This window comes from Zootoca vivipara, chromosome 2, assembly GCF_965207765.1.
Source record: "Zootoca vivipara chromosome 2, rZooViv2.hap1.1, whole genome shotgun sequence".
Lineage (NCBI taxonomy): Eukaryota > Metazoa > Chordata > Lepidosauria > Squamata > Lacertidae > Zootoca > Zootoca vivipara.
This window is the reverse complement of record NC_142584.1, coordinates 109,116,891-109,137,415: the sequence shown is the minus strand read 5'-3', so window position 1 is coordinate 109,137,415 and position 20,525 is coordinate 109,116,891. Positions and strand designations below refer to the sequence as shown.

The window sequence follows — 20,525 nt, the reverse complement described above, 5'->3', positions numbered from 1 at the left end:
TCTCAGCCCACCCACTTTTGCCTTTCAAACAGATTGCCTGAGGAGGCAATGCTGTCTGTGTTTCTTATCCTTTCCATTCTTCTTCCTCACCATCTAATCTTTTCCTGAGATTCTAGGAAGGTTTTGTGGGTGGGGAAGCTCCTTTAAGCCAGCAATATGGTAACGTTCCTAAAAGGAATAATTTGGGGCACTTCTTAAATGAATACTTCACAATTTTCTTTAATTCTTTAAAGCTATGCTGTAACCGCCGCAAGAGTGCTAATTGCAAAAAAATTGGAAGGCCACGAACGTTCCGACAAAAGAAGAATGGCAAGAGAAAGTATTTAATTATTATAATTTGGCTATAAAATATGAAGTAATTAGAGGAATAAAAAATGAAGAATCAAAAAAAGAATTGGAAACCATTCATAGATTACGTACAAGTTAAAGTAGAGAAACCAAATCTCGTCTCTAATATTTAAAGGTTCTATGTTGAAATAGTAAAGTGAAGTAGTGATATGAAATGAGTGAATTAAGGGATATCGTTGAATGTCAAGAATAGTACGAAATTATTGTAAATATTAGAGTAAGGTATGTTGATGACAGATGGGAAAATAATGGACAAGATCAGGAATGGTTGGGAAGTCGTAGGGGAGGGAAGGGAGGGGAATGGGGGGTGGGTGAAGATTGCTGAGGGTAGAGTATAAGACAACTGTATCATTTTTATGGCTGTAATTTTCGTTTTTATTGATTGTAATCAATTGTAATTATTATGACAAACAATAATTTTTTTTTAAAAAAAGCCATCAATATGGTTGTTTCCCTGAGACTGAGAGCTCACAGCTGCTCTGTGATCAGCCCCCTCCCCTTTTGGGAATGAAGAAAGGGGTGGAGTCCAGGTACGGTAGCTTCTGCCCCCTTTTCCCGGGCAGATGTTTGTAGTTGCTGAGGAGTCAAAAATCCAGTCCTCCTTTTCTCTCTCGCTTATCAGAAGGCACAGCTGGTGGTAAACTGATCTTGCACCCAATCACCAAGCTCAGCACCTGGGATGAGCTTTTCTAGCCTGAGCCCAGCCCCTTTCACCTCAGAAACAAGCCCTAGTTGAGGTCAGTTTATTCTTCCTTTTGCATGCCACCAAGACGTGTAGCATTTCAAAGGGCTACAAATTAGTTGGTGCAGAGCAGCCCGGAGTCACTTTCCAGGGGGTTCTTTTGCGAAGAAGCTAAAAGGAGAAAACAGGAACAAGAAGAGTTCAGGTAGGTGGGGGAGATATTTAAGAAGGAAGAGTAGAAAAAGAAGGGACAGGGTGTGTGTGTGTGATGGTGTTTCTAGAAGGAAGGTGAGTAAATTTACAAATAAATGCCAGTGTTTTAGGAGCACGGTGGCAACTCGGTTCATGCAAAGCACTTCGTCTTGCACATCTGTCTATACTGTATCTTATTCTTGTTTCCTTCTTAACCAACCTTTAAGCTACACTGTTGTCCCCAACACATGGCATCTCTCATGAATGTAGAAGGTATGCTGGCTTGGTGTTTTGGGGGGATAGGGAGATTTCCCTTTTCATTCTACTTCTGATACAATTATTTATTGGGACAGATTCCCTCCCCCCTGATCCTCATGGGTGATTTTTGCCTGGGCAATCTTCCAATAGGAATCAGTGGGGAACACACCACAATAAGTCAGGTGGATCTTTTGATCAATACATTCTCTATCTGCAATATTTTATTTAGGCATTACTCCCTGAAGTGTTTTGATTTGTTGTCTAAACCACAGAGCCCAGGGCTTGCCGATCAGAAGGTCGGCAGTTTGAATCCCCGTGACGGGGTGAGCTCCCGTTGTTCGGTCCCTGCTCCTGCCAACCTAGCAGTTCGAAAGCACGTCAAAGTGCAAGTAGACAAATAGGAACCGCTCCCGCGGGAAGGTAAACGGCGTTTCCATGCGCTGCTCTGGTTTTGCTGGCCACATGACACAGAAAAGCTATCTGCGGACAAACGCCAGCTCCCTCGGCCAGTAAAGTGAGATGAGCGCTGCAACCCTGGAGTTGTTCGTGACTGGACTTAACAGTCAGGGGTCCCTTTACCTTTACCCTGAAGTTTTTTGTTTTTCTTAAACTCTTCCAATCCTAGGGGTAATATAAACCTACTTACTGTTCCTGCTCTTAAGTTAGCTGAACTAGAGGAGGGGAAGGGGAATTGCTTCCTTATATTTAATTTTACATCCATGCTTTATTAGGTGCCTTAAAAACCATTGATGTAAATAGTTATACGTTTCTGCTATTCAAAGTTTTGTTGTAGCCCCATTGTAATTGCTTAATCCATTGTATGTGTTCTGCATCATGTTTTCACTGTTTCAAATGAATGTTTGCTATTTTTCTCCATTTGTCTAGTTCTAAGTTGACTTTTTGACTCCTTGCTTGCTCTCCCTATGCTCACTGAAGCAACTGAATATGGACTGAACTCGGAAGCTATTTCCAATACTTATTTCTAATTTTCTCACTGGGAATTGACTCTTCCCACTTTGTTTACCATGTTGCCTGATGAAGACTTTCCAAAACTTGCAGCCTGATAAAAGCACCCCTCCTATTAGGGCTTATGGGATTTTTCTTAGGGGCCAACATGGCTTATATTTTAATGTTGTCTAGGGTTTCCTATGCTGCTATTATTATTGTTATCATTTTGCTATCACATTTGGAATTTCAGAGAACAGTCCATTTGCAGCATTAACCCATTTTTAGTATGGAATTAAGCAAATTTCTGCTTACACAATAAAGGTTTGTCTACGCCAGGCATCCCCAAACTTCGGCCCTCCAGATGTTTTGGACTACAATTCCCATCATCCCTGACCACTGGTCCTGTTAGCTAGGGATCATGGGAGTTGTAGGCCAAAACATCTGGAGGGCCACAGTTTGGGGATGCCTGGTCTACACATTTCTTTCGATGGGAGGGAACTGCCCGTTCAATGTTGCAAAATTAGAAAAGGGATAGGTGGCAAAAGAGTGGCAATAGGGTGAGGAGCAACAATGGGTTATTTTCTGATTGATTAAGATGATCCGAAACTGGAATGTTTTATGGAGCTGGTTGATACATCTGGGAGATCCGGAGCCCAGGGGAAGGGGGGTAGAATTAGATAAATGTGGTTAAAGATTATTATGATAGAAGAAATAATATTTGAATGTATGGAAATTTTTTGGGATATAAATTGTGAGGCTAAAGGAATAATTAGAGATGGATGGGAAAATAAATTTAGATTTGGATTAATTAATGAATTATAGGTTGAGGATAGTCAATGTTTTTTTTCCCTTTGTGTAGATTAGAATTGGTTGTGAAATAATGGAAAAATTGTGTTAGAATGCTTTAAGATGATAAAGGAAAATTGCTTGATTTAGATTTAATGAATGGACCCAGGGTGGGGGGAATTGAGGAAGTCCACAATGTCAAATTAATGAAAGAATTGATATGTTTTTTCTTTTGTTTTTTCTTTCTTTCTTGTTTATCTCTTATTTTTGCTTTTTTTTTGTTGAGATGTTTGAAAATTAATAAATATTTTATTTGGGGGGGGGGAATAGAAAAGGGAAACTAAAGCCTTCATTACCATTTCAGGGAGACACAATGGCAGATGGCAACCCAGTCCAGAACCTCTGCGAGGAAACGACATGCTCCGTCTGCCTGGAGTATTTCAAAGACCCAGTGATCATAGACTGCGGCCATGTCTTCTGCCAAGCATGCATCACCCGGGCCTGGGGGGAACCTGGCAGAGATGCGTCTTGCCCCCAGTGCAGGGAACCTTGTCAGCAAAGGAATTTCAGGCCCATCCGTCAACTGTCGAGCATTGTGGAAATAGCCAAAAAATTCAGCCTTCAGATGGCCAGAGGGGCGGAAGCGCTGGGAAAGGTTTGTGAGAGACACCAGGAGCCCCTGAAACTCTTCTGCGAGGACGACCGAGCCGCCATCTGTGTGGTGTGTGACAAATCCAAGGATCACAGGGAGCACAAGGTGATCCCAAAGGAGGAGGCCTTTGAAGCATATCAGGTAGGAGATGGAAGGTGGGAGGGCATGTGGAATGGGGGCCCCCATCCAGCTACTTCCCCTAAAAGTGTCTTGAGCAGGGGTTCCCAAACTAAGGCCCGGGGCTGGATGTGGCCCAATCGCCTTCTAAATCCGGCCCGCGGATTTGTTTTTACATGAGTAGACCTTTTATTTAAGATGCATCTCTGGGTTATTAGTGGGGCCTGCCTGATGTTTTTACATGAGTAGAATGTGTCCTTTTATTTAAAATGCATCTCTGGGTTATTTGTGGGGTATAGGAATTCGTTCATATATTTTTTTTCCCCGAAACATAGTCCGGCCCCCAACAAGGTCTGAGGGACAGTGGACCGGCCCCCTGCTGAAAAAGTTTGCTGACCCCTGGTCTTGAGCCTCATTGAGCATCCCAAGAAAATGCTTTAAGGACATAAGCAGAGTCATGCCGAATGGAGCCAAGGGACCATCTAATTTTGCATCCTGTTCTTACACTGGTCAACTAGATAGATGCTTATGAAAAGCCCTGGAGCAGGAAACTGAGTGCAACCACACTCTTTCTTCCTTCAGTTACCAGCCACTGTTATCGGAATCGTGCTGCCTCCAACCACACGCTCATGCTATGTGCTCAATATTGTGGAGACCTGTGGAAAGTTTGAAAGAAGGTTGCAATGTGCCCATCTTCATAGCCTTCTCCTTTCCCCATCCTTAGGGCCGAGAAAGCTACCAGGGCAGCTTTAATTTATTCATTTTTAATATAAGCTGCTTAAAGGAGGGGATGTCTCTGTTTTCACTGGGGAAATGTTGGAGGGTATGGAATAGGATGTCCCTATTTTCATCAGAAATGTTGGAGGGTATGAATCAAGTGGTGTATAAATTTCATGAAATAAGTAAATTGGGGGACACGGTGTCTTGCAAGGGTATTTGTTTTGCACATGCCCCCCCCAAATGCTTGTGATTTTATTTTTTTTAAAGGCACCTTGCTTCCTTCTTGCCAGGCACTTTGTAAACACATTGCTTAAAAACACTCTGCTCTGTGCCCTGTAGCATAAAGGGGGGGAGAACCTTAATACATTGGTACCTTGGCTGTCAAACTTAATAATAATAATAATAATAATAATAATAATAATAATATTTTGTTTATACCCCGCCCTCCCCAGTCAAAACCAGGCTCAGGGCGGCTGTTGTTGTTTAGTCGTTTAGTCGTGTCCGACTCTTCGTGACCCCATGGACCATAGCACGCCAGGCACTCCTGTCTTGCACTGCCTCCCGCAGTTAGGGCGGCTAACACCAATAAAATTACAATAAGACATAAAAGAAAAGAAGTTCAAGAGTTCAAGGACACAGAGTCCTGAGGATCAGACAAAGAGGTCTTGAGCCACTGTGCCTGAGGTTCCCCACCAATGTCTCTGACTCTCCTCTGTCTTAGTGTACTTAAAAGCCTTGAACTGACATTGCATATACTGTCCCAACAATGAACCCAAATGCCTCCTTTTTTCAGGGTAAAATCCGGGGTCATTTGGAATTCCTGAACAAACGGAAAAAGGAAATTCTGGCTTCTAAACTGAGTGGGGAGGCTGAAAGCCAGAATCTGCTGGTAGGTACTCAACTGTAGAGGCTCCAATATGTTTATACTTACAGGGTGAGGCCTTAGTTCTGAGCGTTGGGATGTGAATAGATGCTATTTATTCAGAGCTATTTTTCTAGAAAAAAGAGGTACCAGAACTCACCACAAACGCCTCCCTTGTTCTCCTGTAACGGCAATGGTGCCCACCTGAGTGGTGCCGGAACTGAGTTCTGGTGAGTTCCGGATTTTAAACACCCTGGATATATTTATTAGATATTACCCTTCCTTCCTCACATTTGTTATTTCAGTAGAGTGCATCATTTTGCAACTTAGAAGGGAAGCGTAGACAGGCTACTTTTAGCCTTTAAGTAATCCAGAGTGCTTTAAGACAGGCTTGTTTTTCCTGGTGTTTCGCCCTTTTTAAACCTTAAAATAACAACAATGTCTCATAGAACGTACAAATAACATTTATACAACCAGAATACTTGCTGAAGAGTAACAGATACTGCAGGTTTGTCAGGTAGGCTTAAAATGGTAATTCAGTTACAAAGATGGTCTCGTGTTGCTGGCATGGTGATGCCTCACTTGCACAGTGTCCTGGGTTTAGTCCCACATTTGAATGTCTGATCTACCCGACCCACAACAATTTTTTCTCCCTGTCCAAGTTGCCACTAGCTTGGGCAGCGAGAAGAGAAAAAAATAGAAATAGGGAAAGCATAGCCCAGTAGGTAAGGGAAAGGACCCCTGGATGGATTAAGTCCAGTCGAAGGCGACTATGGGGTTGCAGCACTCTTCTCGCTTTCAGGCTGAGGGAGCCGGCATTTGTCCACGGACAGCTTTCCGGGTCATGTGGCCAGCATGACTAAGCAGCTTCTGGTGCAATGGGACACTGTGAAGGAAACTAGAGCGCATGGAAATGCCATTTACCTTCCTGCCACAGCAGTACCTATTTATCCACTTGCACTGGCGTGTTTTCGAACTGCTAGGTTGGCAGGAACTGGGACAGGTCAGCGGGAGCTCACCCCGTCGCAGGGATTCGAACCGCCGACCTTCTGATCAGCAAGCCCAAGAGGCTCAGTGGTTCAGACCACAACGCCACTCGTGTCCCTATAGCCCAGCACCCTGATGGTGATATAAATGCTGCTTCCCTGGCCATTGGGTTGATCACTGGATGTGAATAGAAAAAGCAAAACCTTAGCCTCCCACCTGCTGATTCCTGTCAATCAGCTATGTGCCCTTGAGAGAGTAGGGTGGCCACATTCACATTTGACCACACCCACTGCTGCCATGCAAGCTTTGGAAGCTAAGCCAAGGATGAATGCTGCCCCTGAGCAAAAATAAAGGCCAGCTCTTTAAAAAGAAATGAACGCAGCAAAGTCACCCCTTCTTCTTCCTCCTCCTCTTCTTCTTCTTCTTCTTCTTCTTCTTCTTCTTCTTCTTCTTCTTCTTCTTCTTCTTCTTCTCCTTCTCCTTCTCCTTCTCCTTCTCCTTCTCCTTCTCCTTCTCCTTCTCCTTCTCCTTCTCCTTCTCCTTCTCCTTCTCCTTCTCCTTCTCCTTCTCCTTCTCCTTCTCCTTCTCCTTCTCCTTCTCCTTCTCCTTCTCCTTCTCCTTCTCCTTCTCCTTCTCCTTCTCCTTCTCCTTCTCCTCCTTCTCCTTCTCCTTCTCCTTCTCCTTCTCCTTCTCCTTCTCCTTCTCCTTCTCCTTCTCCTTCTCCTTCTCCTTCTCCTTCTCCTTCTCCTCCTCCTTCTCCTCCTCCTTCTCCTCCTCCTTCTTCTTCTTCTTCTTCTTCTTCTTCTTCTTCTTCTTCTTCTTCTTCTTCTTCTTCTTCTTCTTCTTCTTCCCACTTTCGCCAGGCTCCACTATCAGAAAGAAATAATAATAATACAGTGGTACCTCTACTTACGAATTTAATGCGTTCCGAACGCACATTTGTAAGTCGAAAAAAATTGTAAGTCGAATCCCATAGGAATGCATTGGGAGAAAAAATTCATAAGTTGAAGCAACCCGATCTAAAAATTCGTAAGTAGAAAAAAATCCTATCTAAACCACATCCAAGATGGCGGACGGAGCTCCGTTCGTAAGTAGAAACATTCGCAAGTAGAGTTATTCGTAAGTAGAGGTACCACTGTAGTAATAATTTTTTTATTTATACCCCGCCCTCCCCAGTCAAAACCGGGCTCAGGGCGGCTAACACCAATAAAATTACAATAAAACAATAAAAGGAATTAATTAAAATACAGATTAAAATACAATATTAAAATTTAAAATGCAGCCTCAGTTTAAGTACTGTAGTCCATAAATCCAAAACATGAGGGAGGAAAACATAGGGGTCAGACTAAGTCCAACCCAAAGGCCAGGCGGAACAGATCTGTCTTGCAGGCCCTGTGGAAAGATGACAAATCCCGCAGAAAGATGGAGCATTTAGCACCATTATGGGTGTGCAGCTGAGCCATGCGTTCTGCCCTGATTCCCCTAAGGTGGTCTGCCTGCTCACTTCAATTGTGGAAGAAGTGCTGTCCCGTTGCTAGTGCTGAAGTGAACTGCCACCCCAATCAGTTTGCGTACGTGAAATCAGGGAAGCACCTAAATATATTTGACTGGCTCTGACTTTCTCATTACAGAAGCGGGCGGAATTGGAGAGGCAGAAAATTGTGGCCAATTTCAAGCAATTGCACCAGTTTCTGGAAGAACAAGAGCGCTGCCTGCTGGCTCAATTGAAGGAACTGGGTGATGGGATTAAATCCTATTGGGACCAACATATTGCAAAACTCTCTAAGGAAATGTCCTCTATTGATGACCTCATTAAGGAGCTGGAGGAGAAACAGAAACAGCCAGTGACTGAATTCTTTCAGGTAAGAGTTGTCACAGTTAAATAGTCCAGGTTGTCCTTCAGGGAAGGGTTGTACCCACAACCACTCTGTCTGTTGGTTTATAGAAGTATTCGTAGTAGGGATGTGCACTGGTCACACATTTTGTTCAAAACTGTGAATTGGAGCTTCATCAAACTGCATGATTCAGGTTTGATAGAAGTGGATGAAATTTGCAGGCAAAGCTGCTCTTGCAGTATGGACGAAGCCTGCCAAATTACAATGGATCCAGAGAGTTTTTGTGCTAGCACTAGCAATGGTACCAGCAACACTGGCCAGTTGAGTTCTCCCTCTACCCAATTCAAACATGCCCTCACTGTTGTGTGTAGAACATGTTGTGTGTAGAACAATACACATTATCAGCAGTAGCAAGTTGACATCTGCTCTGAGGCTGGCAGCACCAGTGGTGGGAGCAAGCGGTAGAGCATAGCCCGGGATCACTTGGAGTTGGCAGAAAATCCCAGGTGTGCCATCCGCCTGCATTTCAGGAAGAAGCATAACTGGGGGAGGTTCTGGGGCAGAGAGTTCCCCTCCTAGTCTCAAGCTAGGGTTGCCATACGTCTGGGAAATCCTGGACATGTCCGCTTTTTGGGGGGCCTACATGCCCATCCGGGGGGATTTTGAAATTTGGAAGCATATGTCTGGGTTTTTGTAGTTTTTAAAAATTTGTGTTTGTGTGCTGGCAGATTGGGTTCAGCGGGCGATTACCCCCCCCCCCGGCTCAATTAATGTCTGGATTCTTGCAATATGGCAACCCTATCTCAAGCTTCCATGCCCTCTGTCTCCAATAAGCAGAAGAATCTGCAGCTTAGTGAGGATACAATAGAGGATATGGGATTGGGGAAGTATGGGACCGTGCGATGGGAAGTTTCCATCTGTCCGATATGTAGGAGGAGACTGGTGCAAGAGGCTAAATTAATATTATTCTCTCTCTTCCCTTCTAGGATATCAGAAACATCCTGCAAAGGTATGTGGCTTTGTTACACACAGTGGGCTGATATGAATCTCCATACCTGCCAAGTCCTAGACTGAAAATCCGGGATCGGCAGCCACGTGACACCGGAAGTTGCGTAGACGCAACTTCCGATGTCACTTTGCCCATCTATGGGCACCAAAAATGGTCGGCGCCGGCAACGGAAGTCGCATCTACGTCCGGAAGTGCATAGACGCAACCTCTGGTGTCGCTTTGCCCATCTATGGGTAGCGAAAATGGCCGGCGCCGGAAGTTACGTCTATGCACTTCCGGACATGCGTAGATGCGACTTCTGGCACCAGCGCCGGCCACTTTCGGTGCCCATAGATGGGCAAAGCAGAAAAAAAAAAGGCCGCCGGCAGGAGCGGAATAAGGGATAATAACGGGAGAGGAACCGATATTGGGGACCGCCAGGAAACGGTATGAAAATACGGGGGTTTCCCGGGGAAAACGGGGTACTTGGCAGCTATGTGAATCTCCTGCCTCTCCGAAGAGAGTTTAGATTGCTTTACTTAAAAACAAGGGCCAATCTAATTCACGGTTCAAAGACAAATATGCCAATCAGAATACAGTTGTTCATTGGATTGCAGATTTCCTGAAATTATGTGATGCAGCTTTGATGGGAAACTATTGTACTGGGGAAGGGAGGATGCACATAACATGTTTATTTTAGGGAAATAAGTGATGGTGTTCCTCCAACTACTGTATACCTGATTTCAGAGCAGATTATGATGGTAACTTATTATATTTCTTACCTGCCCTTTACTTCCTGGGCAGGCTACAACAATCTCAAAATATGACATTAACCCTAATATACATATCCCAGGTGTCAAAAGCCAAGGTAAAATATGCTGTTATTAGATGCAATGTATATTCTGTGCTTCGGGAAAATATTCAGCATTCTAAAAATCAGTTTCCCTTAGGTTTTAGGCACTTCTGACCTAGATATAATTTAACCGTTGATAATAATAATAATAATAATAATAATAATAATAATAATAATAATAATTTATACCCCGCCCATCTGGCTGGCTTCCAACTGAATATTAAAAACAGTACAGCATCAATGTCTACATCTAAAATTTAGGTTGTTTGTTTGAAAATATTGTTTTATATTGACAATAAGGTTGAATAAATGAGTTAAAATCTAAAATTACATTTTAATATAATTATTTTATACTTCTCATTTTTAATATATTTTAAATTTTTAACTCTACATTTAATAGTATACTTAACATATTGCAACACATATTATTGTGTTGTATCTGCTCTGTTTTCTTATCTTCTCTACTGGTTATTGACCAATATATATATATACATAATCTTATCTCATCTGCAAATTTTATATGAAAAGTATATAGCTAACTCTTTATTCTTCTCCTTTATTCTTCTTATATTTCACAATAGAAATTTTTTCAGTGTATAATAGGTGTTTGTAATTGGGCAGATAACTCTGCTGCCCGCCTCCTCTCTCTCTCTCTCTCTCTCTCTCTCTCTCTCTCTCTCTCTCTCTCTGCCTCTGTGCTGTTCCCACTTTTCTTCTTCATCCCAATTGCTGATATGAGACTTGAGAACGAAGAGATGAATTGCAAAAAAAAATTGTTTGCTTCTTCCTAGGTGCCATGAAAATAAAGCTATGGGTCCAATAGCTTTTCCTCCTGGATATAAAAAGCGAATTGAGAAATTCTCTAAAATGCATCCTTTTCTGGAGACCGCCATGACGAAATTCCAAGGTAACGAAGGGCCATTGCGTTAACTTTTGGAAAGTGGGTTTCAAAATATAGCTCATCTGATCCTGTTGCGAGTCTAACTGGGGGTGGGAATTGACTGCTTGGAGGAAAAATTGGTGCACGGAATTTAAGATTTTCACATTTAAAATTTCCCAGTAGATACTCTAAATCTCAGTATTTGAGGGATCTGCGTAGAGGACCTAATCTGAGGAAACCTGTATTTGACAATGGTTTCAGATCTACCTTGCTTTTCTTCATAACACTTAACGGTAATGACGCAAGAGGGCCAAAGCCATAGCTGCCATGTCTCCCGTTTTCCCCGGGAAAACCCCTTTTTTACTTACCTTTTCCCGGTGGTCCCCCATATCACTTCGTCTCCCGTTTTTCTCCGTTATTTCCTCCTGCCGGCGGCCATTTTTTCTTTCCGATTTGCCCTTCTATGGGCACCCAAAATGGCCGCCGCCAGCTTCAAAAGTCGCATTTACGCATGTCCGGAAGTACATAGATGTGACTTCCGGTGTTGGCGGCGGCCATTTTGGTGCCCATAGATGGGCGGAGCGACCCGGAAGTTGCGTCAGCACACTTCCTGACATGCGTACAAGCGACTTTTGAAGCCGGCGGCGGCCATTTTGGGTGCCCATAGAAGGGCAAAGCAACACCGGAAGTTACATCGACGCAACTTCCGGTGTCAAATGGCTGCCGGTCCCGGATTCTGCAGTCCGGAACTTGGAAGGTAAGGCCAAAGCTTGAATACCGTTGTCTAAATGTAAGCTTTTTGCATTTTTCCCCCCACGGCCACAATTTCAAGCACTGTAAATCTAAAGTAACTCGTTTCTCATAACGCTTTTCTTCCTTAGACATTGTGCACTCTGGGCCGCAAGAAAAGAAAGGTGAGATGCGATATGGGAGGGTTTTGCACGGAAGAGAGAACTTCCGCTGTGTTTTGGTGTCAGGAAACAAAATCTGCCCAGGCGTGTCTTTCATGCTTCCCCCGCCTTTCCATCCGTACATGTGCACAGACTGACGTCTCTGTGGTAAGCCAAAAAATGGCTTATCTTCTGATTTGGCTTACAACATCTCGAGCAGATAATCTGTGACGCCTAATGACAGGAAGTCAAGAGCTGCCTTTTATACAGGCTCAAGTCATTTCACCCATTCAGCTTAGTGACTGGCAACAGCTCCCCAGGGATTTATGCAGGGGTCCTTTCCTTGCCCTACCTAGAGATAGTAGAATCATAGAATTGTAGAGTTGGAAAGGACTTCCAGGGTCATCTAGTCCAACCCCCTTGCAATGCAGGAATATGCAGCTGCCCCATACAGGGATCAAACCTGCAACCGTGGCATTATCAGCACCACGCTCTAACCAACTGAGCTATATTTATTTATTTATACCCCGCCCATATGGCTGGGTTTCCGCAGCCACTCTGGGCGGCTTCCAACAGAAAAATGAAATAAAATAATCTATTAAACATTAAAAGCCTCCCTAAACACGGCTGCCTTCAGATGTCTTCTAAAAATCTGGTAGCTGTTATTCGCTTTGACATCTGATGGGAGGGCGTTCCACAGGGCAGGCGCCACCACCGAGAAGGCCCTCTGCCTGGTTCCCTGCAACTTGGCTTCTCGCAACGAGGGAACCGCCAGAAGGCCCTCGGTACTGGACCTCAGTATCTGGGCAGAACAATGGGGGTGGAGACGCTCCTTCAGGTCTACTGGACCGAGGCCATTTAGGGCTTTAAAGGTCAGCACCAACACTTTGAACTGTGCTCGGATAATATTCTATCCATGCTGTTTGCATACAAACCTGCATTGCAGGGGGTTGGACTAGATGACTGTTGGGGTCACTCTCAGCTCTATAATTCTGTGAAACCAAATGCCCTAACCAAGTGGTTCTCCCTCTGCTTCTGAATTTATTTTTATGGGGGGAATACTTTCCCCAGGAGTACATTGGCTTCTCAAGCCTCCTCCTAGCTCAGAGGTATATAAAACTTGGATGTAGGTGCTAACTCCTTTGGGGACCTCCCTCCCTAATCCTTTCAGTGTGAGCTAGAGAGCCAGTGTGGTGTAGTGGTTAAGAGTGGTAGACTCGTAATCTGGGGAACCAGGTTTGTGTCTCCGCTCCTCCACATGGAGCTGCTGGGTGACCTTGGGCTAGTCACACTTCTCTGAAGTCTCTCTGCCCCACTCACCTTACAGAGTGCTTGTTGTGGGGGAGAAAGGGAAAGGAGATTGTGAGCCGCTTTGAGACTCCTTAAAGGTAAAGGGACCCCTGACCATTAGGTCTAGTTGTGACCGACTCTGGGGTTGCGGCGCTCATCTCGCACTATTGGCCGAGTGAGCCGGCGTACAGCTTCCAGGTCATGTGACCAGCATGACAAAGCTGCTTCTGGTGAACCAGAGCAGCACATGGAAACGCCGTTCACCTTCCCGCTGTAGCGGTACCTATTTATCTACGTGCACTTTGATGTGCTTTCGAACTGCTAGGTTGGCAGGAGCTGGGACCGAGCAATGGGAGCTCACCCCGTCGCAGGGATTCGAACCACCGACCTTCTGACCGGCAATCCCTAGGCTCTGTTGTTTAACCACAGTGCCACCTGTGACTCCTTAGGGTAGTGATAAAGTGGGATTTCATATCCAAACTCTTCTTCTCCTTTCCTTTCTTTTGCAGGTGAAGACACGGCAATGCCCAAATTAGTTCTATCATTATATTCCACCATGCCCTGGGGTTCTTACAGAGGCCCCAACGAATTGCTTTGTTGTTCCTATGTTATGGGAGTTGAGAGAATTGCCTCTGGGACCCATTCCTGGGTAGCAGAGATGGGGGGAGAAAAGTTCTGGGCCGTGGGGGTGGCCAACGTGACTTTAAGGGGATGCACAATTGCCAGTTTGAATGCTGGTCTTGGGATCTGGGCTATCGTGCGAACTCCTGCTGGTAACTATTACCCATCCACAGCTCCTGGAATATCCCTGGGGCCATTTCCCCAGTTCAGCAACACAATCTGTAAGTTGGAGAAGTTCCAGACCAAGAGGATCCGTGTGTGCGTCAACTATAAGAAAAGACTGGTGACCTTTTCTGATGCCGACTCGCACAGCATCATCTTCACTTTCACTGATGCTGTGTTCTCGGAGGAGGGGGTCTGCTCCTGGCTCGGTGTGGGGCAATGAAATGAGGTTGTCCTTGGGGGGGGGGGAAGCAATCAAGAACTGACAGTACCAATGCTCACTTGGTTGGGCCAAATCCTTTAAAGAAAGGGAGGGGTAGGTGGAAGGAAAGAAACAGGGCACCGAACCCTCTTCCCTCCCACCCTTGTCAGACTTCCTTCCCCCTCCCAGCTGTTTCCTCCCCCGTGTAGGAGTTTCTTACACTGAGAAAGGTACTTCTCTTTCTGGACTTCTCCAAGGATGTGATACAAGCGCACTCTAAATTTGTTAAAGCAAAAGCCCTTGCTAGGGCAAGGAATATGGAATACTACATTCAGTTCCTGGCAAAGTCTTGCATTCAATATTCTGGTCAAACTCACAAACTCAACCATCCAGACTTTGCAGAGGTATTCCTCACTAAAATCGGCTGACGCCCTGGAACTGAAGCTTTGTTTGAGTCTATTAACTGAATAATAAGAGGATACAGGGGCGTAGCCAGGATGAAAATCAGGGGGGGGCAAGGGGCGGGCCAAGGGGCAGGGGCGGGGCCACAGCGGGGCAAGGAAAGCTTCCTTTTCCCTTGCCAGCTTTCCCTCCTCCCCTTTCGCGATCGGCAGGGGTTAGGGGGAGCCAGGATCAGCCCGATTTCGGGCTGCTCCGACTCCCTCCTCCCCCTCCGCGATCGACAGGGGCGAGGGGGAGCCAGGATCAGCCCGAAATCGGGCTGCTCCGACTCCCTCCTCCCCCTCCGCGAACGGCAGGGGCGAGGGGGAGCCAGGATCAGCCCGAAATCGGGCTGCTCCGACTCCCTCCTCCCCCTCCGCGATCGGCAGGGGCGAGGGGGAGCCAGGATCAGCCCGAAATCGGGCTGCTCCAATCCCCTCCTCCCCCTCTGCAATCGCCGGGGCAGGTGGAGGGAAAGCCCCAGAGCCGCGCAAAGCGGTTGCCTGGCTTTCCCTCCGCTCGCTCCATAGCCAGCCAGGGAGAAGGGAGACGGCACCGGGTGGGCAGCGGGGCAGGCTGGTACTAAGTATGAAGGAGGGTAAAGACTGGCAAATTGCCCTTTCATTGGAAAAGGCGAACTTTTTCATTTTTGTTTGGAATAGTGGTGCAACCGTATTCCTTGTCGGGAGGAATAGAGACGAGGACCCTTATAAATTAGAGGTTCATGGAAAGAATGTGAAATGTGGTTTCAGTTTCATTATTCCTGTGTTTCTTTTTTTATTATTTTTAAAATCTTTATTTAGTATTCTTAATTTCATTAATACTCAGTTCCATTAATACTCACTGGAGTTTCTAGAGTTCTATATATGAAAAAGTATACAGTTGTTTCCATAGAAGGATAAATCCGATATTCAGCAATGCTTCTGTTTTGTGTATTTTGTGTGTGTGTGTTTTTGCAGTTTTGTATTAATAAAAAAAGGTAAAGGGAACCCTGACAGTTAAGTCCAGTCGCGTACGACTCTGGGGTTGCGGTGGTCCTCTTGCTTTACAGGCCGAGGGAGCTGGCGTTTGTCCACTTCCAGGTAATGTGGTCAGCATGACTAAGCCGCTTCTGGCGAAACCAGAGCAATGCATGGAAACGCCATTTACCTTCCCGCTGGAGTGGTACCTATTTATCTACTTGCACTTTTGGGTGCTTTTGAACTGCTAGGTTGGCAGGAGTTGGGACCGAGCAACGGGAGCTCACACTGTCGTGGGGATTCGAACCGCCAACCTTCTGATCGGCAAGCCCTAGGCCAGGCATCCCCAAACTGCAGCCCTCCAGATGTTTTGGCCTACAACTCCCATGATCCATAGCTAACAGGACCAGTGGTCAGGGATGATGGGAATTATAGTCCAAAACATCTGTAGGGCCGAAAATTGGGGGTGCCTGCCCTAGGCTTTATGGTTTAACCCACAGCGCCACCCGCGTCCCAGTAACCTTCCCAAACAGGGTGACAAATATTTCTGGGGCCATTTCCTTCGTTCAGCAAAGATACAATCGTCAGTTGTATAAAAATGCGGCTCCCTTCTACGATTGGATTGAAGACTCATACAACATATGAACAACTTGCATATAAACGCAGACTTGCCATGGACAAATTCAATTATATTTGGAATCCATTCTTACAAATACAGTGGTACCTCGACTTACGAACGACTCAACAACCGAATTTTTCGACTTACGAATGGGGGTAATGGACGTGTGCTTACGAATGTCTCGACACCCGGGAAAAAAATGCGGGGGTTTTAGATAGGGATTTTTCGACTTACGAATTTTTAGATAGGGTTGCTTCGGCTTACAATTTTTTCCGTTTCCAATGCATTCCTATGGGAAATCGTGTTTCCAATGGTGTTTTTCGACTTACGAATTTTTCGACTTATGAAGGTGCCTTCGGAACAGATTAAATCCGCAAGTCGAGGCACCACAGTACAGTAATTAGGATAAGATCTGGTGAAGAACAATAACAACCTTGTAAAGTAAAAATAGAAAAGAAAAGATACAACCATCAGTCACTCCCGGCCCCCCGCCCCCGGTGCAGTTGTGGGAGCTGCAGCTAGAGAGTGTCTGTATGTCTCTAACTTATGAGCAAAGACCAGCGACCTTTTCAATGCTGGCAAAAGATATCCCTTCCCTCTTTCAACAATGCCCCATTCTGTTGAAAAAGGATCTCCCAGATCTGCGAGACGCAACTGAATGTGATGGGAAGAAGCAATATTTATTATTGATTGATTGAATTTATATACCGCCCTATACCCGGGGGTCTCAGGGTGGTTCCTAAGAACGTGGGTGGCACCAAATCCCTATAAAACAGGTTGGAGGGGCAAAATTTCAAGGGCAACTTGGAATTTCATAGGCAACTTGGCAGGGCCATCTGAACCTTATCCCATGTTTTTATCTCCAATTATTTTTCTACGAAAGGGTTTGTGGAGCTTATGCACTCAGAGAAGGGTATATAGAATTTGAGCCCATATAAAGCGGGTGGCATTCTGGTACAAACATAATGGAAACAGTGCTCCCCACAAAAGCTGATGAAGAAAATACCAATGAATGATTTTTCTTTCTTTCAGAGCTATAGAGCAGTTGCATGAAACAGTCCCAGGTGACTTCTCACTTAGGCGATGTTGTGGGTGGGTTTTTGGTGGGTGGGTGGGTGGGTGGCTGGGTGAGGAAGGAAACTAAGCTGCATAAGAGAGGATGTTAGGGGATAAGATTATATAGAACATTCAAGAGCGGCAGAGGGCGTCACAACTAGCATTTCCCCAAACTGGAAGCGGGAGGATTGGCCAGATATCAACCAGACCGATAATATACGCAGATGATTATACAGTCATACCTCATGTTATGTCTGCAGCGGGTTACGTCTTTTCAGGTTACAGACACGCTGAACCCGGAAGTCCTGGAACGGGTTACTTCCGGGGTCGGTGCGCGCGCATGTGCAAAAGCACTAAATCACGCATGCGCAGAAGCGCTGAATTGCGTCACGCGTGTAGGCAGATGCGGTGCTTCGGGATGCGGCCTTTTCATGTTGTGAACGGGCCTCCGGAACGGATCCTGTTCGCAACCAGAGGTACCACTGTATGCTGATTGGGCAGCATACCCGTGAAGTGAGGTGAGGCGAGGCAGTTGCCTCGGGTAGCAGATCCAGCCTCTAAGAAGAGCAGCACCACAATGTATATTCTGAATCGGTGTATATAATACAGAGGTTTAAGACGGAAAAGAAAAGATTCTATTTTCATTATATGTGTGATCCTCTATGCCTCTGCAAGCTTATTACTAATGTATGTGTGTATTTATGTCAAAGATCTGCCATGTTGCTATAAAATTAATAAATTTAGCCCCTGAAAGGGGGAAAGGTAAAATGAGGAATGTTAGTGTTTGTAGAGAAGTCACAGTATGTGGAGGAATTAAGGAACGAAGAGAAGCAGGAATTGTATATAAGGAAACAAGCGAGGGCATTTGGACACAGCAGATCCACCATCTCCGCATCACCAATAACAATACGTCAGAAATTTAAATGAAAATGTACGTGAAAGTCATAGATGCAGAGAGTCCTACATTACAGGGGGTTGGACTAGATGACGCTTGGGATCCCTTTCATCTCTACAATTCTGTGATTCTTTGTGCTCATTTGTACGTGGAGACAGCAAATTTTAAAATAATCAGTACAATTGAAATAGAAATAAAGTAAATCTTACGGTATGCTAACTGTGAACATGCTGCTCTCCCTTCTCAGGGCTCTTTATCCTTAAACCCAACTTGGATTGGATGCTCCTTCAGACACAGTGTGGTATAGTGGTTACGGTGCTGGACCAGGGTAGACACACACAATAAAAACACATAAAATCATAAACTTAAGCAAACACTCGTGTGCATGTGTGTTTTTGCTTTTCTTTCTTTGGGCTTCTTTACTTTAGGCTTTCAGATCAAAATAAAATTAATCATATCATATCCCGGTTGTCGTGAATTCAAAAGTCAAAGTTAGTTGTTCTGAAATTTTTCTGTAATAGAACAGCTGCTTTGAGATCTTGTATAGAATGGCCTGGGAGATTGAAGTGTTCTCCTACTGGTTTCTCTGTCTTGTGGTTCCTGATATCAGATTTGTGTCCATTTATCCTTTGTGTCCATTTATCCATTTACGCCAAAGGATAAAGGTAAAGGGACCCCTGACCATTAGGTCCAGTCATGACCGACTCTGGGGTTGCACGCTCATCTCGCATTATTGGCCGAGGGAGCCAGCGTATAGCTTCCAGGTCATGTGGCCAGCATGACAAAGTCGCTTCTGGCAAACCAGAGCAGCACGTGGAAACGCTGTTTACCTTCCCACTATAGCAGTTCCTATTTATCTACTTGCATTTTGATGTGCTTTCGAACTGCTAGGTTGGCAGGAGCTGGGACCAAGCAACGGGAGCTCACCCCGTCACAGGGATTCGAACCGCCGACCTTCTGATCAGCAAGCCCTAGGCTCAGTGGTTTAGCCCACAGCGCCACCTGGGTCCCTGGGACGCCAAAGGATAAATGGACACAAATCTGACATCAGGAACCACAAGACAGAGAAACCAGTAGGAGAACACTTCAATCTCCCAGGCCATTCTATACAAGATCTCAAAGCAGCTGTTTTATTACAGAAAAAATTCAGAAACAGACTGGAAAGAGAAATTGCTGAATTGGAAATCATTACCAAGCTTAAAACCACGGAGCCACCTGGGATGAATAAAGACATAGGATTCTTATCTCATTATGCATGATCAAGCTTTCTTTAGCCTCAGCCCTTGTTTCCCCACTCCCCTGCAGGACCTATTGCAGTAATCAGCAGTCGTTAACAGCCATCAACAGGTTTACCACTCTTACAGCCCATCACCCATTCCCACCACACACACCCCCACCCTCTGAATATATATAAGGGTCTGGTTGCTTCTGTTTCTAGTGTATCTGAAGAAGCGTGCATGCACACGAAAGCTCATACCAAAATTAAAACTTAGTTGGTCTTTAAGGTGCTACTGAAGGAATTTTTTTACATTTCAAAAGTGTCATTCCTACATCATAGTTACATAGCTAAACCTCAGAAAAGGGGAGGTACATACAATATTAACATACTGGTAAACAAGATTAACATAAGGGTAATGGTTCAGGTCAAAAGTAAATGTGTGATAAGTACCGGGAGGAATTTCTTGAATATTCACAGGAAAAGAACAATAAGGTCCTGGTTTTGCATCGTCTGCCACCTGCCTGGGTCTGGTGATGGGATTAGGCTTGGCCAACAAAGTGCCTCTGGGCACTTCCTGGAGTCCCCTTTCAAGGGCAAAATAGTGTTGGAATGGAGGAAACTGGAGTTGATTTTATATGATTTTAAAAATTAGGTAACTTCCCTGAGCTGTCAAGTTGAAAGGATACATTTATGCATAATATTTATAACATTTAACAACTTTAAAGATGTGCCCCCCCCCGTGATTTCCATAACAGTACGTAACCCGAGGTACCACTGTACTTCCTTTTTCCTTCTGCTCCTGTCAGTTAGTATTCGAACTTTTATTAGCCTCATGATGGCCACATGGCTCTCCCTCAAATTTTCCTGGGGACTGTAGTTAGTTAAGGGTGCTGGGAAGTGTAAATATTTGGGGTAAATGGCCATTGCCAAAATTCTTTGGCAGACACCATGCACTTTGAATGCATGGTACGGATGTGAAGCTGTACACTGTAACGGTTCCCCCACCCCCCGGCTTATGCTGTTGCTTTTCAAAAACTATGAGTCACCCAGAAGCAGAGAAAAG

The 20,525-nt window shown here is 45.0% G+C and overlaps 1 protein-coding gene across 2 annotated transcripts; it reads left to right on the top strand.

Annotated features, from left to right (window-relative positions):
- The first annotated feature begins 972 nt into the window (after positions 1-972).
- On the top strand, positions 973-15,697 carry LOC118080106 (zinc finger protein RFP-like). Of its 2 annotated transcripts, none has more exons than XM_088662745.1 (8): positions 973-1,085; positions 3,579-4,007; positions 5,497-5,592; positions 8,184-8,414; positions 9,374-9,396; positions 11,020-11,135; positions 11,990-12,022; positions 13,798-15,697. In XM_088662745.1, exons 2-8 carry the CDS (start codon positions 3,588-3,590, stop codon positions 14,292-14,294), a joined length of 1,416 nt encoding a protein of 471 aa, XP_088518871.1. In that variant the 5' UTR covers positions 973-1,085; positions 3,579-3,587; the 3' UTR covers positions 14,295-15,697. The 2 variants fall into 2 exon arrangements, with proteins under 2 accessions (XP_088518871.1, XP_034960926.1); XM_035105035.3 differs by lacking the exon at positions 973-1,085 and adding an exon at positions 1,092-1,235.
- The last annotated feature ends 4,828 nt before the right edge of the window (positions 15,698-20,525 follow it).

Coding starts and splice junctions, on each gene's coding strand:
- LOC118080106 (XM_088662745.1), top strand. CDS start 3,588: ATGGCAGATGGCAACCCAGTCCAGAACCTCTGCGAGGAAACGACATGC. Junction 5,593..8,183: donor CTGAAAGCCAGAATCTGCTG/GTAGGTACTCAA, acceptor TTCTCATTACAG/AAGCGGGCGGAATTGGAGAG. Junction 9,397..11,019: donor ATCAGAAACATCCTGCAAAG/GTATGTGGCTTT, acceptor GCTTCTTCCTAG/GTGCCATGAAAATAAAGCTA.